Source organism: Melanotaenia boesemani, chromosome 17 (assembly GCF_017639745.1).
Source record: "Melanotaenia boesemani isolate fMelBoe1 chromosome 17, fMelBoe1.pri, whole genome shotgun sequence".
NCBI classification, from domain to species: Eukaryota; Metazoa; Chordata; class Actinopteri; order Atheriniformes; family Melanotaeniidae; genus Melanotaenia; species Melanotaenia boesemani.
Window position 1 is genome coordinate 29604312 of NC_055698.1, and position 24354 is coordinate 29628665.

Here is a 24354-nt window from a genome sequence, read left to right on the forward strand (position 1 = left end):
TTTCTTTTTCTGACTATAGCCTTAAGCTCATAATACAACTGGATTTGGATTTTTGTACTTAATCTGCTCCTGGTGTTCATCAAAAACCTTTACAGTCTTCTAATTTTTTTAGGTTTATTGGCACATTCACAACCTGGACTTCAATGTTTTTTCTGGAGTTGTCTGAAAATGAATAACAGCACTGTCTCTAGAACTTACATGAACTTTATTTTGCTGACTGATATTGAAGAACAGAGGTGTCAGATTGAACTATGCAGGTCATTGTGCCAGCTGCCAATGTTGTCAGTTTATATCAGAATCAATTGGAATTCTAGTTGGAATTTGCTGTGGAATAATGAGACAATTTTCCCTGTTGTCTTTGAATGAGCTGCCTCCCTCTCACATTGAGGGGAAGACAACTGTAATGAGATCGCCTGTCAGGACTGTCAGAAAAGTTGCACTCTTGAACTGTTGAGCAGGTGAGAGGGATCCTATATGACAGCAACTGCCTTTGGATTGTCAAGATAAGAGGTTTAGAAATGTATAAAACAAATATGTACCAGGTGTTCAGTTAACGGTCAGTGTGAAACTTCATGATGTTTTTTTTTTTTTGTTTGTTTTCTTTTTGAGAACAAATAAAGGAGGAAGAAGTTAAAAACTACACATATTTGCCTGGACAAGGCTTTCAAACACTCCTTTCTCTTTAAGGTGCCTCCTGAAAGTCAAAATCTGATTCAATTGCTCAGCTGCTTGTTGTTTGCTTTGTTGAGGCAAAAAAAAGTTACTCTGTCAAGGAATGAGGAGTCTGGTTCTGAAGTGAAAAGTGATTACAAGTTTATTCGAACACAGAATTAAAATACAAAGAATAGAATGAATAGGAAGAATAGAAAGAATAGAATTGCAATTCCTGAGAGACTGCTCAGAGGTCTGACAGCACAGAGATCTGAACAGAATCTGATAAGAAACACACATGCAGCATCTTTTAAGCAGAATGATCACGTCACAGCACATCATGAAATACAAACAAAGAGATTGTCTGTTCCTCACACAGGATTAGACACTTCAGCAAACCTAATGAGCTTTTTCGGTTTTATTGAGCACATAAACAACCCCAGTGACATTAAGACAGGATGCCCGGCTGGGTCATCCTGAGGCGTCTGGCTGGTATCAGATAAGTCACACAGGTCAGAGCAAACTGTTCTAAAGAATGCATCCACTTACGATAGCAACAGGCTACTCAGTATTAAACTTAATTACCAAGAACTTAAACAAGCTGTTTACCCTGAGAGTGATCAGTAGACACAATACAGTAAAGGGAATAATATAATAATAATATGAAATTTCCACAACAGCTTGCTGTGCATGCCGTCTTTGCAGAACATCACCTTTTTTCGTTACTTTAACAACTTAAGATCATACCTTCCACTGGGTACCACCTCTTTGATGACACACCTCTGCCCTGATAGGATTAGAGTTTCACTGACATGCATGATATGTGATGCTTTTCTATACTAAAATCGCCAGATCTGCTATCTATGTTATCTTTCCCATGGGAGACTGAAATATATTTCATCTCCCCCTCTGGCTTCTCATTTTTACACATATTGACACCAAATCCTGTAGTTTTCATTTCCAATAGGCTGTTTGAGCTGTGAGAAAATGCTGTCACTAGTAGAGAAGGAATGCTGTTGAGGATTCTACTTTACATGCTTGAGATTTCTTTCCTTTTCACCCTCCTGGCAATTTGATTTGATAAGACTCTCAAGTCTATGGTTCTCAAAAGAGACTGATAGATATATAAAAAAGTGATCTCTGTTTCTAATAATGCTGCTCAGGCTGAAATTCCCTCTACATCAGCCGCTGTTACGAGTTCACTCCAGCTAATTAACTGTGTCCAACCTGACAGCATGCTTTCTGTGCTCCACCCCTGAAGTCGCTGGCAGCTCGTGTTGACCATCAACTTGGCTGCTGTCAGCTTAAGTTGCTCTTGAGGGCACCTTTTCGTTTGAGGCCTGCCAAAGCAGCAACACGGCAGACATTATGGAAATGCGTATCATGGTGATGTTGTTAAGTAAGGGATGAAAAAGCTTGGACTACAGTCAAGACATCTCTGGCAGCTCAGGCGTGTCTGAGTGGACTTTGAGCTTCTTCATTTTACACATCTTTTACAATAAGAAACTTGTCTTTTAACAAACTGAAGGAATAGAAAAATACTTTTCTCAAAGCAGCTCTTTTTTTTCTTTTTTTAAAAAATTGAGTGACCTTAAAACAAATTCTGCCTCAAAACTAGATTTTTTTAACATTGACACAATTAGCTGCTGAACTATAGTGATGAACAGTAAGCCAGAAAACATCATGAACCTTGTGCATGCCAGTACTGAGGCATTACTATTAGGAGTCAACAGATGGCAGGATGTAGCCGGATCATTTGTATGCACCAGCATGCCAGTACACACACACACACACACACACACACATACACAGCAGGGGCCAGCAGAGTACATTGCGAGCCTTCAGAGGACGGAGGATTCTCTGCTCTTCTGTGATTAATAGGCTGATTGAGGTTGGAGCCAAAATGGAGGGTGGGCCAGTTTGCAGCCCGCTAATGAGGTGATAATGGAGAGGTGGGCGGCTGAGGCCGCCACCCAGCGAAATGTGATGGAAACATGATGGGAGACGTTTCACAAGCAGACAAAAAGGCAGGTTTTTGCATGAGGTGTTTTAAATAGTGAAATAGGTGCAGAGAGGCATACAGATGCCAGCGTTCATTTTCCACAGTGAAGGATGGGACCCCAGCTGAGGCTACGATGTGAAATTTGCCAGTAGAACAAGCAGGTGGTTTTTTTTTTAAGCCTTTAAACTAGAACTCTGAGCGCTATCACTAACAGGATATTGTCAACAATTTCTCAGGAACAAAAGTTTGTAACTCTGTGTGGTAAATTGTGATGGATAGCTTTAGGTGTAAATCTACGTACGTTTTCCAGGGATTTATATCCCGTCCAGGTTTCAATCCAGCTGCAAAATGTAGTATTTATTCAGAGACTCTATATGGTAAATCCACAGTGATCCATGATAACACTTTTATTTGTAACAGCTTTGTAAAAGAAAAAAAGATCACTGTGACTGTTGCTAAGAGACCTCTATTTTAACCCAGAAATTATGATGAAGCCATTCCCTGTCAAACTTTTCACCAATCAAAGAGCTTAACTTGATGGTAACGTCCAATCAGGAGCAGCCAAAGATCAACAAGCGTCAACAAAGTTCTGTCTGTCTGAAAAGAAGAAATATAATAGTCCTCATTGGCTGGAATGAAGCCAAGAAGACATTTTTGATGCACAGTGGTGCCAAAACCAGCTGAGTTAAAATTGTTTCATGAATAACTGTTAATAGCAAAAAAAAAGGAGAAAAAAAAGGAAAATGGTGTAAATATGTAAATCATTTCTGTTGTGTGTTTGTTTTAGGGCCAATATTGTTTCTCCTGAAAGCCAAGAGAATAATATGCAGATGAGAAAAGGCTTGGTCACTGTTGATCTGTGTCTTATTTCTACAAAGTTCTGTTGGTAATTAATTCTGTGTTATTGGTTTGGCTGGTCTTTATGCTGCTATAGTTATTGATACATTCATTTAATATAATTTTAGCCTCACAATCTGATAACCGAGGCTGTCCTGGAAACATCAAGTTAAGGATGTCAAACACCAAGGATGTTGTCTGGGAATAAAAAGATCATTTCTATAAATAAATAAATTAATAATGAGGTAGAACAAAAATGAATAATGACTTGGAGTATTGAGGGTTAAATGTGACATGAAAAGTGGGACTGTTCTGTAGATGATGGGAAAACATCATTTCTTTACTGATACCTTGAAAGAGAATAAAAGGTTTATTTGCTCATGCTGATTCTAAAAGATCTGTGAGTAGTTTGTGCATGACATTACATGTCTCAGCCAGCCTGTATCTCCTTATTTACCGTAGGCAGGGATGTAAAAACACACAAGGCCTGAACTACAGCCAGTGCTTGCTCTGTTCCTGGCTGCTGTCATTACAGGGCAGTAAAACAAGGACGGTGATCAGTTCTCAAATCACAACATCTTATTTTACACAGTTCTTCACATATGGGAACATTGTTAAGAACATTATTCAGCATCTCTTCCCAACAGATCACCCTAACATCACATCATGGATCTTTAAAGTTCCACTCCAGCATTTATGAATCCCCTAAAAACTAATCTCTATCCCTAAAAGTTTTACATTTCAAAGTTTCAGTCTTAAAATGGCTTTGGGTATGACTTTATACTATTTTCCTCCTTTAGGAAATTGAGGTATATGAAAATGCTAATCTGGTCCAGCCCATATCTCCACCCACCAGCAGATGATACTGCTATGCTCTGTTAAGCACTTCTAATATTTGTGTAATTCAGCTGTAAATGTTTGAACCAGAAAAGCCATTTGCAAGGTGTAAAAGCTAAATTATACAAGGTCACATGCAAGTGGAAGTATCAACATGGCTCTGTGTTCATTCTGATAATATTAGAAATGCTCACCAGCTGGTTGGCATTCAGCTTGCAGCTCTCCTGGCTCGCTTGGCTGGAGCAAGGCTGAACGAAGAGCTGCTGCAAGCGAGCGGGGAGCCATGGCCATTCACTCGGCCCTGCTTTACAGCCCTACTCTACCTACCTTGTGATAACTTCTATATTCTTGAAATGATAGAATTATTGATATGTTAGTGTTTTTATGATCATCCTCAGGCAATGTTTCTCCCTGTAGTTTGTAGTTTTGGAATCTGATTCATGAGCCAGCTACAGCCATTGTAGGTTGTCCCCGCAATATGCAAACAAAATAAGATTCTTAGCCAATTTATTTCTGCAACTTACTTCAAATTAACTTAAAAACCGCAGTAGTTGTCTTCAAAGACGCTCCCTTATCGTCCTGAACAGACGGGAGAAGGGAGCAGTCTGTTTATTTCCCTCAAACATATCTGTGTTTGAAACATGTCTGTCCTTTAAAACTGTCTCAGAATCACTGTTTTTGTAGAGGGGACAAGAAATTCCAACATCCGTCTGCAGACTGAAACACTGCTTTGACCTTACAGCACTGATTGCCTTTTTGTCTTTGATTTTTCTTAGCAACTTTCCTTTTTCTCTATCATGCAGTGATAAACCTTTGCATATTGCTGCATGACACCAGGTGGAGCATAATAAGGTAAATCAGAAGGTGCAAACACAGATAAATAATGTGCATATTGGGAGCAGAGCTTTGAGTAATAAATAGAACCTTTCCCTCATTGCAGAGAGGAAATTGTTAGTCTGCAGTACTCTGGTATTTGATAGCAGCAATCAGAAAGTGACTCAGCTCCAAAGTTTGCATTTGTGTTCAGGGTCTCCTTGTCCCAATTTCTCTATGGGAAATCATAGTTTTCCTTTAACAAGAACATGCATACTGAGCAGGAATACACATTACCATCACAATCATGTCATAATAAACAGTGTTACCTGACATTTAATTAGACCACAACTTAGTTTATTAAGCCAGTCTCATTAGATTTGTGCTGCATTCTCCTTTTTTTCTTCAGACTGTAATTAGTCACTTGTTTTTTATTCAGTTAGTCTATTTTTAGCAGACTAATAGACTTTTCCTTATAAACAGGTTTATTTGTCTTTGGGTTGCCATTACCACGATCCTCTTTATTCTGGCATAACATGAAGCATCTTTTAAATGATTTTTTTTTCCTTCTTGTTGGCTGCTTCCCAGAAAAGTTGAACTAAGCTGAATGCAACATTTGCTGTAAAACGCCAGAGTTGGCTGCTGGCCTTGGTGAAAGGCGCAGTCTTGATGAAAATCAGTAACCAACCGCTATGACAGCCTTGCAATGATTTTTGAGATGTTATTTATTCTGCTGGTGCTGCTGTTGGTCAGATAAACAGTTTTAAGACAGTATTTTTAATCATTTCAGTGATGCAGTGGGGAGTAAATTTAAGAGGCCTGAGAGAAGAAGGTGGCATAAAAATTTAGACATAAGAGCAGTAACTTAAGACCCATGTAGGCAATTAGAACATGACCGGTTTTGTTTTTTTTTTTGTTTGTTTGTTTTTGTCCAAGTCGAGTGTTTCACTGAAAAAGAAAATTATTAGAAGTGTTTCGCTCCTCTCCGACTCTCCACCCTGATTTTCCCAGCAGCCTCCGAAGCCGTTAAACCAGGAAGTGGACTTCAGCTAACTGTTGATGTTACACATTTTTATGGACTGTTGCTGTTTTTATTTGTGTTTTAAAATGTAACCACTGTGACGAAATGAGAGATGAACATTTTACTGCACAGATTTCACAGCTTTTTAGTCATGGTCAGCATTTACTCTCATTCGTTCTGGAGCTCTCCATCATCACAGCTCATGGTGCACATGTGTCTGAATGTTGTTTTCACAAACAGTGGAGAAACTTACATTTGACAGATTCTGTGATATGAAAATTATAAGCAGAAGTTAAGAGCTAAGACTCAACTGACCAATCATAAATACTAAATGTATTGAGCCCGTTGGAGGTTCCAAGTGATTTCAGAAGTACTTCCTGTCTGCTTTGTGGGAAAAATTTCTTCCACGAACTGAAAATTGAAAAAAATCTGGGAAAGGAACCTTAAGTAACCCCCCTTAACAGTGATCAAACACAATTTGATCACTATTTTGATGCTTTAGCACCGTTCCAATAGTGTAGCTGGTGTCAGTGGCTGTAAGTGATGCTATCGCTGTAGCTGGAACGATGAGCACAAAGACATTCAACCAAGTTCTGCATGCAAAACACATCTCATGTACATGTATTTTCCTTCCAATTCATGTTACTTTGGACATTTTATAACCAGACCGTTCCTGTTTAATTTAATTTCTCTTTATTTTACAGCTTTCAATTTTTTTTCAATTAAAAACTTTATTTGTCCCTGAGGGGCAACTGGTGTCCCACAGAGCAGACATCAGTTTCACAGTATGTGGAAGTAAAACAAAAAACAGGTAGCTGTCAAAAACACAAGTAGCTGTTCAGAAAGGGGACAGGTATGGTAAAGTACAATCAAGCAAATGATGTAGAATAAATAAAATTATATATATATATACATATATATATATATATATATATGTATATATATATATATAAATATATATATATGTATATATAATACAATATGTAATACAATACAATATAATGTAGTGCAATTTTCCATAAGGTGTGCCACAGGTAAAGGATGATAATACAAAGTGTACCATAATAATGTGCAGTATAATACTATAATACAGTAAAGTACACCACAAACTGTGCAGATGTTATAGCAGCAATAACAGAAATAAATATTAACAGTACTGTATGGTGTGTAATTTGAGCACATACAAAACTGTGCGAGTTAACAAGAGTGCAAGTTGTGTATGTAATAATGCAAATATGAAATGGTGTGATAAAGAGTTGCAGGAGACAACGGAAAGTAACCAAATGTCCTGAATTTTTGGAGGACTGGGGGGCAGGAATAGGGGTGAGGGGAGCTTTTTTTTCCTGGTTGGTGAGGTGTGCTGATAGGGATGGTTGGGAATTGAGTTGGACAGCCTTATGAAAAAAGGTTGTCCTCCTCTGAGTTCTGCATGTGGGGCAGATGTCCAGAGAGAAACCACTGGAAACCAGGGAACAGAGCATGGGAGGGGTCCTGAGGGAACCTCCTAGCTGCTCTCACACTCTGCTGCTCAGATGGTGGAGGCTCTGATTGGTGAGCCCATGATCTTGGAACACATCTGGACTGTGTTCTGAAGGCAGGTCTGGTTTTGGAGGCAGGAGATTTAATTGGTTAAAATGAATAATTGTAAACTTAAAGGCAAAATGTGTGCAAGTCTGTTCAATAATTAATATATTGTGATTATTCATTAACCTACAAATATTCCTGAAACTGGGCCATGCTGCAGCATAGGTACTTTCACTTTGGCTCCGGCAAGTGTATTCCAGTGCCAGATTTTTTAAATGCAATCTTTTAAATCTTTTTATTTATTTATTTCAGTAAAGAATCCATTAGTCCTTTTTTAACATACACAAATAGAACCACAGTCTGGAAAGCAACTAAAAGTGAGAGATAAAAGTGTTGGTAAGAGAAAAAAGAAACTGAACTTTCTCCTGTATTATGATATTCAGTTCAACCTTTATTGCAGGTTCAAGGTCTGGAATAAGAAACAAGACATTACATAATACAGACACACAAAAATGTATCTTAAAATATGCAGAAGTCTGTCTCCTACAAGGAAACAAACTGATTTGATACTGAACCATCGTAATTTCATTGTCCTGATGATAATTTAATTTTCAGAGACATGTAGCCTGCAAATAAATCTTTCAATTAAAGTTCCTAAAAACTGTTTGAAAAGTGCTGACTCCAGCAGCCAAATCCTATCCGTTCATTATGGCTGCGCTTATTCATTCCCACCTTTCTCTCTAACTGCAGCTGCACCTGCATGTAACACCACCAGCCTGTGACTGAAACAGATATACAAAAAAGATTAACGTAGTCACATATTTCAGCTAAATAACAGCAAAAATATGGTCATTACTGATAATGAAGGTGCTCTCTAATTTACACAGAAAACACCTGCTAGCAGTGTTTAGTTAAAACCTTAGCATGATGTGGAGATCTGTTGTTGTTGGTTTAGCTCTGAAAAGAGAGAGAGCTCAGTTTGTTCTCCAGCTCTTATCATCAAAGAAAAAGAAAAAGTGTAAATAATGATCATTCTATGCCTCTTTGAGAAGGCATGGAGGTCCAGAGATGAAGACGGTGAAGTAAATACAATCAGAAAGAGATCAAACAGATCCAGAGATAGAAGAAGCAACTCTCTCCACTAGTGGGTTTGATTCAAGTAACAGAGCCACAAGGCCCAGACAGATGACACTCAACAGCTTCCCATGAGATAGTTTTAGTGCACAGAAAAGAGCATTTCATCCCTTTTTGCAGCAAGGCGAAGACAGCCAGGATACATTTGGAGCTTATATGTTGTAAATAAAGGGCTTGATCCTTCTCTACATTTTCTTCTTGTCAGATTTTACTATGAACTTTAAATTCTCTCTTGGGTTATTCCACTATATTCTACATCAAAGAAAAACTACAGAGCAAAATCATATCCTGGTTAAATCAATCTGCAGAGCAGTGATGGTGTAATTAAATTTCTTCAGTTCTGCAACCAGCTGCTTGGTGGTTAGTTGTCTCACAGCTAGAAGACTGAAACTTAGTTGGGTGTTTTTTATGGGCTCAATATAAAACCATAAAGCTTTTGTGGCTGTTAATGTATGTTTGCAAATAATTTTAGAGTTTGTATTTGTAAATCAAGTTTTGTCATCCTGCAAAAAAAAAAAAAAAAAACTGCCTGAAAAATTCATGTTTGTGGAGGAGTTGCATGGTTGTAAAAATTATTTGTATTTTAAAAGGAAAATGGAAGTGCTTTTGTGAACATCTTTTTGCAGATACAAAGTGAGAAACTGTGTGCAAGTTGCAGATGTGGATTTTTGGCTGCATCTTTACACTTCTATCTGATTGGGTGATGACAAATCAAACTGTCCAATCAGAGAGACGGCTTCCTGTCCTACCACACGCTGCAGGCTCTTAAAGGGGAGTAGATATTACTCAGTCCAGACGACCAGCAGTAGGTGCTGGGGAGTGGGGCAGGGTGATATTGCAAATTTAGGTATCGATCCAATACCTCATCCAGAGCAAGTATCGCCAGTACCGATACTTTTTGCTTAAAATTTCACAATCATTTAAGGATTTTGCCATTAATTATTGATTATTATTATGATCATAATCAAACACAGTATAAAGATTAGTGCAAATAAAACATTTTTATTACCAAGCTGAAGGGGAGAACTGAGCATTTAAAATTTAAACTTTTTGTTTTAATTTGTAAACAATATAAAATAACACCAACAATGAAACAAAATAATAAAATAACTGTTTTATCACACACAATGGTCTGAGAAAAATAAAGTCAACAGTCACCTAAACCAAAGCAAAACCTACTGGTTGGCTCTCATTCACATTATTTGGCTTTTTGCCCCCAAAGAACTCTGTAAAAAAATATTGATATCATCACGCTGGTATCGATCAACACTGAAACTCACCTTGGTATTGATAATATCGATATTTGGACTGATCCGCCCAGCCCTGCTGGCTGATATTGATGTTTGCTCACTCCTCCTGCTGGCCTCTGCTGGATTCCGTGGCGGCCGCTGCTGCATTAGGAGGCTCACCGTGGTTCTAGAGAGATGAATAGAGCTGCAAGGTGGAATTGGTTATGTGGTTGTTCTATTCAAACTTTTATCATTTATGTATGTGTATCAATATTAACTCACTGTACTGTGTGGGCATGGTGACATCCTTGATGGCCCACACAGCTTTGGGTCTATAACATTACAGCCATTGAAGAACATTACAATAACTGCTAAAAAACGTTGCTTTTAACCCATCATCATCATCATCATCATTTTACCACTGGCTGATGGGGGAAACTTTGCATGCTGTCTCCTGACGGCTAAGCCCCCCTGTCTTTCACGCCCAGAAACGTCCTTGGGTATGGAGAAATTAATCCTGAAGTTGGCCAATCTTTAGTAGCCTACAGGAAGAAAGCATCAAATTTAAATATCAGCAAAACGTCAGAGTTGCTAAACTTGAACTGGACGCACATCCGCAACGGGCGAGCCATTGTTGCGCACAATATCATGTTGTATTGTGCAGATTTTTCTCATCTGCTCGCTCCCTCACACACTCGGGTGTCAACAAAACACACCCAGCGCGCAAACACGTCCCTGCGTAAACTGTTTTTCATCACGCTCCGAACTAGAACCTCAGTCAAGAGTGTGCTCGGTTTGGGTACTACGGCTGAAGTCCTCTTGGTGACGCTCTGCTGACATCACTCTGATATTCCCCACTCGGCTCCTCGCACCAAACACACGGCGCTCCGCCGACTCTCTCACACACTCCCTCCACACTTTAGTTTCTGCTTCGCTCCGCTTTCTGCGGTCACGCCGAATCCATCGGACGCAACCTGCCGCGGGCTACCTGTGCGCTGCGGCCAGACCACAACGGGGAGGGGTTAGACTCTTCCTGTCATTAAAGACATTCAGAGGGGGGGAGACAGGGAAACTGAGCGCGGTCCGGATTCAGGAGGACATGCAGAGAAGGCACGAGAAGCTGCAACTTGACTGATTTCAACCCTGAAGACCTGAACTGAGCTCTTAAAAGTTTCCTCACGGGTCAGAGAAGGAATAACCTGGAGCCCGGTGTTCCGGCTGCGGCACATCATCACGCTGTTGTGGATTTTAGCGTCCACCTTGTCTGCTGTTGAGAAGAATGGCGACAGATTACGTCGCGCACCGCCGGGTCTCTCCGGTGACAAACACTTGGCTGGTGGCAGCAACAATCATCCTTGCAGCCCAAGGTAAGGTGAAATTGAGCCGAGCCGTGTTGAAGAACAATTGAAAGCTCCTCGAGCCCCGCGTGCCATGAGCATGGGCTGCGCTCCGTACTTTCCAGGCGCGCTGCACGCTGCGCTGTGTCATGTCTCGGTCCTGTCTGGCTGCTGTTAGTCTGACTTATACCTGTTGTAAAAGTTTAAGGTCTGGACTCTCAACCAGACTGATGAGAGCCAGGATTCAAACACAGCGCTCAAGTCATGATATGTGAGGTGTGGCTCTCCTGGCGTGTGTGGAGATTTTTTTGTCCTAATTTCATGCTGCTTCGGTCGGCAGGTGACTGTTCAGGAAACCTAATCCTCTCTGAGCCTTTGCAAACCCTTCCTGCACGACTGACCTGTAATCTGCGTTTACCTTCTGGAAAGTGTGTAGTGAAAATAAGGCGCAATCACAACCGCAGGTCTGATTACTTACCGTTAGAATAATGCCAGCAATTAGTGCCCGCATTCTCCATAACACGGCGACTGTTACTCTTCTCTCAGTAGGAGAGGAAGATTATTTGGCCCTTACTCCCCAACAATGCATACAAGCTTGTCATGAGCCCTTCATGAAAACCTACTTTAATAACTGCAGGAAGAATGACTGAAAAAAGGATTGTGGTAGAAAAAACAGATTCTGTTATATTAAATAAATAAATAAAAAGAGGAAAAATGCCATCAGATGTGACATTGCTTGAAGCTATTAGAGCTTGACATCTAGTTTAAAAGAGGAATAGATGCACAAAAAATCTCAAAATGCTCCTTTAAAGTCAATTAACATATTGTAAAAATATATTTTTGGTTGAAGCAATAATACCAAAAAAGCACAAAACACAGGAAAATTTCAAACTCAAATGAAGAAAAAAAGGTGTAAAAAATACTTTTAATCCTATTTCTCTTTTAAAATGTATCAATGCTCAGGAGCAGATTTGTATCTGATTTAATCCTGCATTGACTGATATGAGCAGCCTGCTGCTGGTAAGCTTCTCTGTAAACTTGCTGTTATGTGAAGCAAACCCAATTCAACACAGTCTGAATGTTATGTTACCTTAACCGCCTGGTCCTCAGGGGGCCACTGCCCTGCAGGTGTTTGCTCTTTCCCTGCTCCAACACACCAGCTTCAAACAAAACAGATCTCAACATCTTGACTTCAATTTCAATGCAAACCTGCTAATAGCACATTTATTTGAGACAGGTGGGTTAAAGCAGGAAACGGTCTAAGAGCTGCAGGGCAGTGATGACCCCCTGGTTATGGATAACCAGCAATATCTCCCTGTGAGATTAGATTTGTTCAATATGGAGATAATCTCTCTCAGATGTCACATAACATCAACTAATATGCCTCAATTAAATGCAATTTTCAGTTATGTATTCCCAATGGAGACGAGGTAGGAAATATCTGACAGTCGGGCTGGTAGTGATGGATATGGAAATCTTTTGGCCCGAACCGTCAGCATGAATCTGTCAGCCTGTTGTTTTCACCTGGGTGTAACTAGTATCATCTGTCAGAGCTGTCCCCAAATTGTCACCAAGGAAAAAGTAGATGGGTCATAATGGAGCTGGGAGATATGTCATCTTGTGCGTCGACGCTCCTCAGAGACATGCCTCCCAGATCAAAGCAAATGGGAGGGCAAGTTATTTCAAGGCTGTGAGCCACAGAGCCTCCGCTTTGCATTTTGCTGTAGCATCTGTTGCATAATAGGTGAGTCTGTGAACTGTAATCTTTTTTTTTAGTGGGTGAAGACAGCAGAGGGAAGATTTAACCTTGATGGGAATTAGCTTTATCTTGACTTCCTTTCTCCTGGTGCATATTTGGGGCAGTGTTAAGAGCACCCGAGCTGGAAAAGGCCAGTGTGAAAATGAGCACTGTGGAGCTGCAGACCTCAGTGCTTGAAGGCGTGAAGCTAAGGTCGGTGTGTGGGGATGACAGCCCCTCAGCCGAGACGATGCTGCATCCGGTCTGCATTGTTAGAAAGCTGTCAGATTGTCATGACAGTATCCCCACAGGTTATGAATTAATTTGAACGTGCAACAACACGACTGTCTTGTTGGAGGAAGAACCACCACAGTCACATTGTGGCTACTTAGCCCGTGAGGAAGTGACTGAATGCAAACAGAATTTCTACTTTTTGTTTTTGGCTTCGTTTGTGACCACCTGTGTGTTTATATGATGATGCAGTTATGTGGAAAATTGACCGACACTCTGCAACAGGTGTTAATGGCAGCACAAAAACTGTAATGTTAAGAGAACCATGTTAACCTTGAGTGAAAAAAAAATACTAAATAGAGTTGAGAGGATATCATTCTGCAGCAATGATAATTATGTCACTTCAGGTGCCCCCCTCTCCTCTGAGACCCGTCTCTACAGGCTCAATCCTGTGCTGAAATGTCAATGATGATGAGTCCCCTTGACGGCTCGGTGGAGACGAAGGGCTGATTAGCTTATCACTTGGAGAGCAGGCGGCCGATGATTATCGCTCACAGAGCAGCACGGCCTGATTATCGAGAGCCCTTACTAATGACTCATCGTCTGCTTTGCAATGCACCATGTTGTTTGCATATTTGGTTGCAGATGATGTGACTCTGGTTTGGCTCTGCTGATGTGTCGCTCCCATTCAGGAACCTCGGCTGGAGCCTCTCTGTTGGGAATCTCCTCTTGTGTTTAAAGTACAGGTCCTCTTCTCGAGGTGTTACATTTTCTCCCACGGTCCAAAAACCGAAGTTTAATGTTGGTTTAAATGTGTGTGCGCAGTTGTGTGACTCTCCATTAGCCCTGTGATGGAGTGATGGCCTGTCCAGTGTACCACGGCTCTCACTGTGATAAGCTGCAGCCCTTGTGACCCTGAACAGGATAAAGCAGGTACAGAGAACAGATAAAGGAACGGAAACCAATACAGAAGATGGCTTTTTTCAAAGTAGAAGAACTAATCAATAGGCAACTTTATTAGGTTTGAGCATGAAATCTGAAATAAACACCAGCGTTTCTCTTCACCCAAAGGCACACTTGGACAAGAAAAATATGTGGTTTAGTAATGTAACATCTGATGCATTTTAAATGTAAACACCCAGAAAAATATCCGCCGCAGACATCATTTATTTGTTCTGGGGTTTGGGAGTGCATTAGTTTTCCCCGAGAGGAGCTGAAAATGTTGCAGGGGGGAGGAAATCTGGACAGTGTTTCTTGGCGTGGCACTACAACTTGAATCTGGATGAAAGCCAGAGGAAGGGAAGGTGGATGGATGGAAAAGCAGACAGTTTTACTGCTGTAATTAAAATTCATAAACAAGCGAGGGTTTAAGAAATGCACCTATGAGCTGCCCAGTACAGCCAAGCGTGTGCTGTGACTGTGAATTATCGTTTAGGTGATTTATTACAGGATGAATCCCAGAAGCAGAATATTTGCCATCATTTCTAAAGCAGCTTGTTTAAACTTGCCAATAATTTACTCAGTTTAGTGAACAGACTTTTCTCACAGTTAATAAATCATATTTGGACCAGATGTTGTAGCTTCGTACTGAGGACAATAAAAACAACAGACCCAGACCTCTTGTGGCTGGAAGGGGAAAGACAAAGATCCAGTCCAAGTTCCTTTAGCTGTAGTGGTCATCTACTCACTGAAATGACCCATGGTGAAGGGTCACGTGACCATGGGCACCATATCCCTGCATAAAAAGAGAATGATCAAATAGTGGGGCCATGAGGGAAACATATCTCAAGAAGCAGAGGTTCATCCATCAGCATTATGAAGCTGCTGGATTCCCATTTGGAAGCACTTAATGATGTGAACAATTCTATTAAATTCAGCTTTACTTGTATTGTGCCAAATCATGGCAAATTCATCTCAAGGCACTTTAAAGACACATCCAGTTTAATTATAATACAATCCAATTCATTATAATCCAATTAAAACAAATCCATTATATGACCCACATTAGTCCAGTTTATAATAACTGTGTTGATATTTCCAGCTAAGGAAACCAGCAGATATATAACTGTAACATGTAGACGTTTTATTCGGTGGAGACCCTTGAAACATTATTTTTAATTATAAGAATCCTTTAGATTACACACTAATTAAAACTAAATGGGGACCAATCGCATTATATAACCAAGTTGGAGTAGTATTGGGACCAAAAATAAGTAGATTTGGGCGCTGACATGCAGTGTGAGAATCAAATGTCAATGGCTCTTCCCTGTGAGGCCTGCAGCAATAATCATCCCCTGGAGATGTGACCATTGATGCTAATTGAGAGTGTATGAATGAGTCATGTCAACACAAACTCCATAGTGATGCTGGGGGCTGAAAGAATTAAGGTCATTTTCTTTTATCTTTGTCTGAGCTGTCATCTGACTGGATGTTTTCCTGCCTGTGTTGAGATGTGCTGCGTTGAGGAAAACAAGTTTTCCCTCTAAATTACCTTTTCACTCATTAATTGACAAACTTCCACATAGTGTTGCATCACATTTTTTTCTTTGGGTGTTCTTATTGATCATGGATTTAAAATGTTAATGAATTCCCACAAATGAGTGATGATCTAACTTTGCATTGCAGAAGGTTGCATAAAACAGTTTTCTTAACCCAGGGATTGGTTTTGATACTCTCGGTCCTGTTTTAGCTCTTCCGGCCAGAGGAGAAGTCTCTTTGGCAGGTCAGTCTTAGAGATTTTGAACCGGTTGTCATGGATACAGCTTATGTGGCTGAGAAGATTTCCCACCCCTTTGTTGTGCAACCATGTGTGTTGTTTGTAGGTCTTTGTTTGGTTTGTCAGGAGAACTTAGCTGTTATTGGTGAAAGATGTTGCAGCTCGTATTGAAACGCTCTATCAAGTGTAGCCTGCTGAAAGTCTAGGATTTTAATTCGTCACTCCGCCTTCCACAAGTCAGCAAGTATGAGTCTGCACTTAGTCAGCATTTTTTCCCTCTTTTCGATTTTTATGCTTGAGGAAATGGGTTACGAAGCAAAATCTGGATCACATTTCTGAGAATAAACCATATCATGGCTAACACCTTGGCATTTCTTTGTGATTCTTCAGCAAACAGGTGTCAGTGAAGAGGGATTAGAGAACATAGCAGGGCCATGAATCACAACGGATCTGATCCAAGGATGGAAGGAGGAAAGTTTTCTCTTTCGGTTCTGTGTTCACTCGGCTCTCTCTGCATCATGAGCGCTTTGCAAATCTCTTAATGCACACACAAGCATGCATATACACAAACATAATCGATGTGGCCCCCCTCTTGTGTTTGACTTTTACCACCATGCAGGGTAAAAAGAAATTCCAGCCAAGCTTTTGTTTTTTCTTTTTCATTTTCTCACTCTTTTATTCATCCATTCTTACTCCCTCAGTCTTGTTCTCTCGCCTTCTATTTCACACTCATTCTTTAGCCCACGACCCTGTTTTGAGCCAGCCGCGCTGGCTGCTGCTCCATGCCGGCTCCCGAGTGGGGGCCCTTTTGTTGGAACAGCTTTTGGTGGAATTAAAAAGAGTGCCAGCCTTTCCTCCCCCTACTCCCACCCCTCCTCTTCCTCTCCATCCATGCTGCTGCTCTCAGTTCTTCCAGGCCTCATTGTTTGGAAAGGGAGGAAGCTGTGGGTAAACTCAAAAGTGTAAAACTGTTTAGACAAGCATCCCTGCTCTGTCTGCCCGTCCGGCGTTCACCAGCTCCACAGAACACCCGTAGTATATCCCTTCTCCTCCTGTTACTCGTCCCGTTTCCTTTCCTGATGAAGCTCTTCAGTGACAATATGGAAACAGCTTTTCCCGTCTGAGTGGGAGTGCAGCGGTGGATCAGGCTGTGATGTGACTTTGTGACATTTCCTGTTGTATCCATGTGGGCGATAAATAAGTGCAGGAACGTTTGTTTGCTTCATTTGCACCATTCCAGCACCTGTAGGCAGGACTTTTTCCAGGAGTAAGGAGGGTAAATGGGAAAGTTTCGCTTAAATTTCATGTCACGGTTCGTGAAATTGGACCATGTTGGTGGTTATAAAACTCATTACTTTTCATCTGCAGTCAGCATCAATGCAAAGACAACAACAAAGGATGCTGCACAAACGCTAATGAGTGTTGGCCATTAACAGCATTTATTAATAAGATGCAGCCAGACTGGCACCACTCATCATCCACACGCAACAGAGCCCCCTTCCCCTTTTTACAAAAAAAGGACTTCTTTTTTGTAAGCATCATAGTGCTGAAAAATGTTAAAATACGAAGAACAGAATCAACTCAAATTACAATCAAGCGCTTCAGCAGTATGACAGAGCAAAATGGTGTTAAATCATAAAAGAAAGTTGACATTATTTTTTAAATTTTTTTCTGTATTCTAAGTGGAAAAAATGTTAAATAAATCTGACAAAATCCAAACAAGTGCTGAGCCCGAGATGACAACAGGGACCTGGCACTGAGCAACGGCAAACCTGCAGTATTTACACTGATGGATTACAAATGGGAAACACGAGTGGCAAACAGTATCTGGATACCTGGTGGGACATGATAACAGGCCTAAACTTGACCTCATCTTGACAAGAGCCGCATGTACAGGTACAGGTAATGTGGAGATAATATTTATATTTTCTACAGTGCTCCAGGTGAATTTACTGACACAGTAGCACATATTTTGATCCTGATACTTCAGCAGTTATCTCACCTGTCTCAGTTTCATTTTGAAATTAAGGTTATACATACAGCCCCTGTCGTTGTGGAGATAGACTTAGTTTATTTTAGGTCTGTCAGTGCAGAAAAAATAGGCCTTGTCAAGAGGAGGTTAAATGAATAATGAGCAAATTCTACAACAGCGATGTCAAATCTTCGAAGCCGCTGTCCTGGTTTTAGTTGTTTCCCTGCTTCAGCACAACTGACTCAAATCATTGGGTCATTGTGCAGAATCTTACAAGTTGTTGGGTCCATTTGATTTGAATCATGTCTGTTGGAGCAGGGAATCACCTAAAACCTGGAGGACAGTGGGCCCTGGGGACCAGAGTTTGACACCCCTGCTCTACAGCATGAAACAGGAAGTAGACTAACCAGGAAAGGGATCACCAACTCCGGACTTCTTGAGCCAGTGTCCTCCAGGTTTTAGATGTTTTTCCTGGTGCAACACATCTGATTCAAATGAAATAATTATCCAACATCTTGTTGACAAGCTTCACAAGACTCTTAATCATCCAATGATTTGGTTCGGGTGCATTGCAGCCGGGAAACATCTAAAACCTGCAGGACACTGACCCAAGAGGTCCGGAGTTGGGGATCCCTGAACTAGAACATTACCTAAACCATAACATGAAATCTTTAAAGAGCAGTTCAGATAACAGAACAAAAAGCAAGTCATAATAGAAACTTTAACCCGAATTTAACTAAAAAGAAGGAACAGAGGAAAGGAAATAACATCAGGTCTGAATCAAACTAACAAAGCAAATCTGTGTCAGTGAGCGAGGAGCCTATTAGGAAACAAAAGACCAAATCAAAGCCTGAAATTCTATTAAAAAGACATTAATTCAAGAAACAATATCCAACTCAAAACCCAGGGACCTTAACAAGGTTAACTGGAGCACAGAACAAAGCAACAAAAACAAAAAGCAAAATCAAGCCAATTCTCAAGATCCTCAACTGAGACATGAATTCATGCATCTGGGAATCTTACAGTTTTACTGTATTTTTGTTCATCTTCAATAAACATTTAGCACAAATTCCTGTTTATTTATGAATATTATCGTTATAATAGACATATTTTAGTCAACTATGGCTTTCTAAGACACATAAGAGCTACAATCATTTATAAAAACTATAACTATATTAAATAATTTATCAGAAATATAAAAATCAATCTTAATCCCACAGGTTAATGCAAAATTCACTCTTAGACCTCAGTAATTTTCTTCTAATCACAAATATTTGAGTTCATGTGAATCCAGTGAAGCACCTTCTCTGTCCACTGTCGCTCCACTGATGTCTTTCTTTTTTGCCGGTTTGAAAACTGGTCATATCCTCTTTGTAATCGAGGCGATTAGATTGAAAGTGAAACCTTTTTTACGGCTGTAGTACTGAACCCAGAAGCCTGTTAGATAAAAAGTCAATTTCCTGTCCTGGCTCAAGTACTGAAGCACTAGAAAGGCCAAACCATTGTCAACTGATTTTAAAATGTGACTGCTCTATTTCTAGACCCTTATTCTTTAACATTTAGTAGCTGATATGCAAGATGTAATTCATTAGGTTGGTATGACTTTATAATTAGTTAATGTGGATGCTGCTGCAGGTTCGATGTCCTGAAAACGGTCTTTGTGTTAAAAGCATTTTTGGCTAGCTGTGAAAATTCTCCTCATAACATCAATATTCTTTAAACATACATCAGAACAAATTATCAAAATGATGTCTTTACCACTTTGTAGCTGCTTGAAAAGTGATTTAAATAAGATGAAATGAAAAATGCTTCATTAATCCCAGAGGGAAATTGTAATTTATCAAGCCCAGTTGGTGCTGACTGTGATCACTCAGAGAAACAAAGCACAGAAAGACTAAAATCTCTTTTCCGAGGAAATAAAGAAACTCAACACCTCCACTGACGTAATGCAAATGGAATTGGAAAAGAATAGAGACGGGATTGATTTATCCCTGCTTCCCTGTCCATAAATAAGTGTCCAGTTCTCAGCAGCCTGGAAGCTTTTACCAGCAAGATGTGGAGGTCAGCAGATAGCCAGCCATGAGAGAGGGAGAGGCTCTGTCTGTATTGATGAAATGTTAAAGTGGAACAGGGCTAAAGACAAGGATTTGTGTGTGGCAGACAGTCTGGATGTTTTCTCACCTCTGGTTGCTTCGATATTATTGCTTAAATTGACTGCATCTCCTCTGTGTGTGTGTGTGGGGATGGCAATAATCTTGATCATCTGCAACTGGTTTGACAGCATACTCTGTCATTTGCATGAAACGACATCTCTTTTCCATATCCTGTTTACATGTGACTGCATGTGAAAGCATTTTTACGTGAGTCACGAGCACATTAAGAGAGAATCCCAGTGTCATTTAAAGTTACAGCCCATTTACCAGCACATTTTACCCCATTCATTCTCAGATGCATGCCAGATGTAATTAAATCCCTTTTTTGTTTGTCATTTTTCAATACACGGGCTGTGGTTACTTCAAACCTGGCTGCAAATGAATGGCTTTCTTGGCAGACAAAGCTGTTGCATGTTATAAAAAATAAAAGAAAACACAGACACCGATGTGACAATTAAGTTTGTCAGGCTGCATGTTTCTGGATTTTTTTCTCGGCACAGGCTTGCAAATCTTCTGCAGCTGTCAAGTGACTGACTGGAAACGGTCCACATTTTATAATAACAATGGGACATGGGTTCCTGTCGGCCTTCATTAGGAGAGCTTGACATGTTCTCTACACCAGTGAGAGGTCACCACAAATACAGCATCAGATCTGTGTAATGGATCTATATTTGTACTTGTGGATGTGTTTTCTCTTACCTGGCTACATGCCTGGAATCACATCAACATTCCAACCATTTCTCTGGTGAAAGTGAATCTTTCTGTAATATATATTTGATCATTATGATCATTGGATTGTTTCACACAAGGTTTTATATTTAGATTTAATTGTTCTAGAATACTGGCTTAACTTTGGGAATCGCCTGGATCTGATTGGCAGAATTGCAGCCCCTTCCTCAGCATTCTGTCCAACCACAGGCAAAGAAACCTTGTTTCTACTTAAATACATTAACAAATTTCTCATTTCTTTATTCTTTTGGCAACCAAATTGTTCTTTTTGGCATTTTCCTTTATAATGAGCAGAGCCTGCATGTCACCGAATTGTGTAGATAAAGTGAAAAAGTCTCAATATGTCCAAAAGAAGCCATAAATCAGAGTTAATTATGCCATATCAAGCCTTTCACAGTCAAGGTGTTATGGCTCATGCTGTTATTATATGTAAATGAGTATGTGTGTGTCCTCATCAAGGATAGGTTGCCCCTGCTTCTTATTCCACCTACAAACATGCATGATTGGAGCGTTGTTCCAGTACAGCTACGGCAATAATCTGCAGCTGCTGGTGTGAAAGTGCAGCCGGTTTATTACCCAGAGCTGCTGTGATTTGGTGTGAGCTGCACGCCGCTGTGTATCAGTTATGCTTATTTGCTATGTTTTCTTTGTTGAAATCAAGGGTTGGTCCTGCCCTGCTCTCGTTTGAGAGGTTGTTAGTCAGCACTGATATTTCATTTGTTTAAACTGCTATGAACAGAGCCCTGCAGTTTTCTCTGTATTCTGCAGGGAAAGTTTTATTATGATCTGTTTTATTTGACCTACTTGACATCCTAAGTTTTAGTGTGACTGTTGCCTGTGTGCAAATCAATGCTGAAATGTTATATTGCTAAAAACATGAACAAAGTGAAACCTTTTGCCACTTTAGATGAAAGTCCAAATGGGAATATAGATAAAAGCTGGAGAATTGTTTGAGTCATTCAGACCTCTATGTTCCTCTCCTCTTCACTGCCTCAGGCGAGCTGCTTAAGGTTACATTAGCTGCTGCTTAAGCTCAAATTTATGATGTGTCTATGGGAAGAATTTAGCCTTATGTTCTCCAATCAAATCCACAGTGTCATTTTCTTAAATGGAAAGTAATTTATTTTACTCTAATGTAGCCATAAATATCCGATAAGTCAGCTCAGATCCAGCAGTACATGAACAGGTCGCCCCCCTCCCCCCTCCCTGGCCTCATCCTGGTGGCTGCTGCTAAACCTGATTAATTGCTTCCGCATCCCTCACTAATTTAAGTGCTGATTGAGAGATTCAGTGACAGCTGCAGAATCCTGATACCACCATACCACAAAAAAAAGAAAAGAATCCTTTCTTACCTCCTGTCTGTAACCGTTTCTAATCTAAATCTAAGGGAATAAATTTCTCCTGTGAATCAAAAATAGTTTTCTTCTGCACAAAAAGTTAATGTTCTTTTATTATTATTCAGTATTCCAGATGGAAGCAGACATCCAGTCTTTTAGCAACTACCAATGAACCTTTTCATTTGCATGATAGAATTACACGCTCATTCAAAGGAGGATTTTTTTCTATTTTCCTCTTTAATAGTATATCATTGTCAAATGACTTGAGATATTGCCTGGTGCTTTTCAACAGGCCCTGTGGGTCCTCTTCTCATAGCTCATTTTATTTCTCCTCCCTTCTGCTTTTGATGGGGAATGCTTACCTGTCAGTCAGCCATAAGTGTCTTTGGCTGCTTCTTTTTTTGTGTAAGCTGATCCAGTCCAAGTCCTCTTCAATTAGAGCAAATGAGTGCAAAACAGATTAGTGAGACTGCTGCTTGCAAATAGTTGCAGCTGAACATCTGTCATCTTTGCAGCCCCCATGTGTCATTGTCGGCATCGTGAGGTTCACTGCACATGTGGAGCTCTGATGCGTTTGTGCAAATGTTACCAAAACAAAACTTTGTTTATTGTGTTAGTGTGTGTTCAGCAATTAAAATAATAGTTTCTTGGAAAAAGCTTCAGCTGAGTAATGATGACTAACAGAATCCACATTCAGCACTAATGTGTGTGTGTGTGTGTGTTTGTGCTTGTATGATGATCTGCACTGTTTCTTTTAAGCTTGAATTTTTAAACTTGATCATGTTTTATTACTGTTATCTAATGTTCTTTCCTTTTCCTTTCTCTTTTGCTTTGTATTTTAAATTATGCTTCTCTGTGAAGCCCTTTGAATCAGCCTGTTGTTGACTTGTGCTATACAAATAAACTTGCCTGGCCTTGAAGAGAAACCGCTCAGTCGCGCAGTAAAACACGTGACAGAGATGTTTCCCCACATGTTCAAAAAGGCATTGATGTCATGATGAAGGTGCAGAAGCTGGTAACACTGGAAGAGGTCAGTGCCCCAACAAGAATGGTGCAGTGTTTTAGCTCGTGGGCTCTATTAGGGTCATCTGAAGACCACAAGTCAAACCTTGTTGCTGCAATGACCTCCTTGGACTTTTCCCTTCTCCCTGAACCTTGAATGTGGGCGAATTAGTGCCAGAAACTCATCAAATGAGTTAATGTTTGACATGAACCATATATTCATTTATATCAAAGTTTAACCACGTGAATACGTCACAGCTGTGAAAAAGCACTTTTTTTAGTTTCATGCAATGCAAAGCATAATGATGATCTAATCCAACTTTATTTGTTAGCACTTAAACAGCCTCTCAGGACCAAAGTGCAGTACAAAACAGCTGTAAAAGACATAATAAAGTAATTAATGCATGACATGAAGCATACAACTGTACATGAAGCATAAAACAATTAATAATAAATAAGAAAATACATAAGATAAAAGCAAAAGTAAAAGTAAAAATAGACAGTAAAATAATAAATAATAAAGGAATAAAATCAACTTGTCACAAGGTGCCAAGGCTACAGAGAAATGTAGGCATGCATTGCTTTTGGGGTCTTTAAAACATTGTGATTTAACAAGTTTTGATTATGTGTTACAATTTAATTTCATGCAAAATGCAGGCCAAAACGATCTAAAATGATATGTAATAATAGATGACCTCTTTTCGTGTTCACAAGAGCAGCTGCAGCTCAAGATAAAAGTGGCATCCATTTGGGTGGAAGTTGCAATGCAAAAGGAAGGTGTTGTACCTTTAACTAGAGCTGAACAACATAAAGTAAATGTGCAGTTTGCATCATCATTGCTGAATATTGCAGTAATGATATGATTAGTGATATCATCATAGGGGCAGGACAGCGGGCCTTGAGGATCCCTGTTATGAAGGATGCTGTTATGGGTCATATTTAAAGGGATGAACAAACCATTTTTATAAAAGCACTACACTTTCTGGCTCCAAGATTCTTTTAAATATCCTCCCCTAAATAACAAACATAACCGTTTGAGCCTTTATTCTAAATTTCCAACATTTTCTGCTGTGCTCTAATATAGTTATTCC

The 24354-nt window shown here is 39.9% G+C and overlaps 1 protein-coding gene across 3 annotated transcripts in view; it reads left to right on the forward strand.

Annotated features, from left to right (window-relative positions):
• Positions 1–10765: 10765 nt before the first annotated feature.
• pvrl2l (PVR cell adhesion molecule related 2 like) overlaps positions 10766–24354 on the forward strand; it is a 375359-nt gene continuing 361770 nt past the window's right edge. For 2 of the 3 annotated variants that reach the window (XM_042011546.1, XM_042011544.1), the window contains exon 1: positions 10766–11415. In XM_042011546.1, the coding sequence (XP_041867480.1) occupies positions 11328–11415 (88 nt within the window). In that variant the 5' untranslated portion in view covers positions 10766–11327. The remainder of the gene's footprint in view (positions 11416–24354) is intronic. The other variant, XM_042011545.1, reaches the window with a different exon arrangement.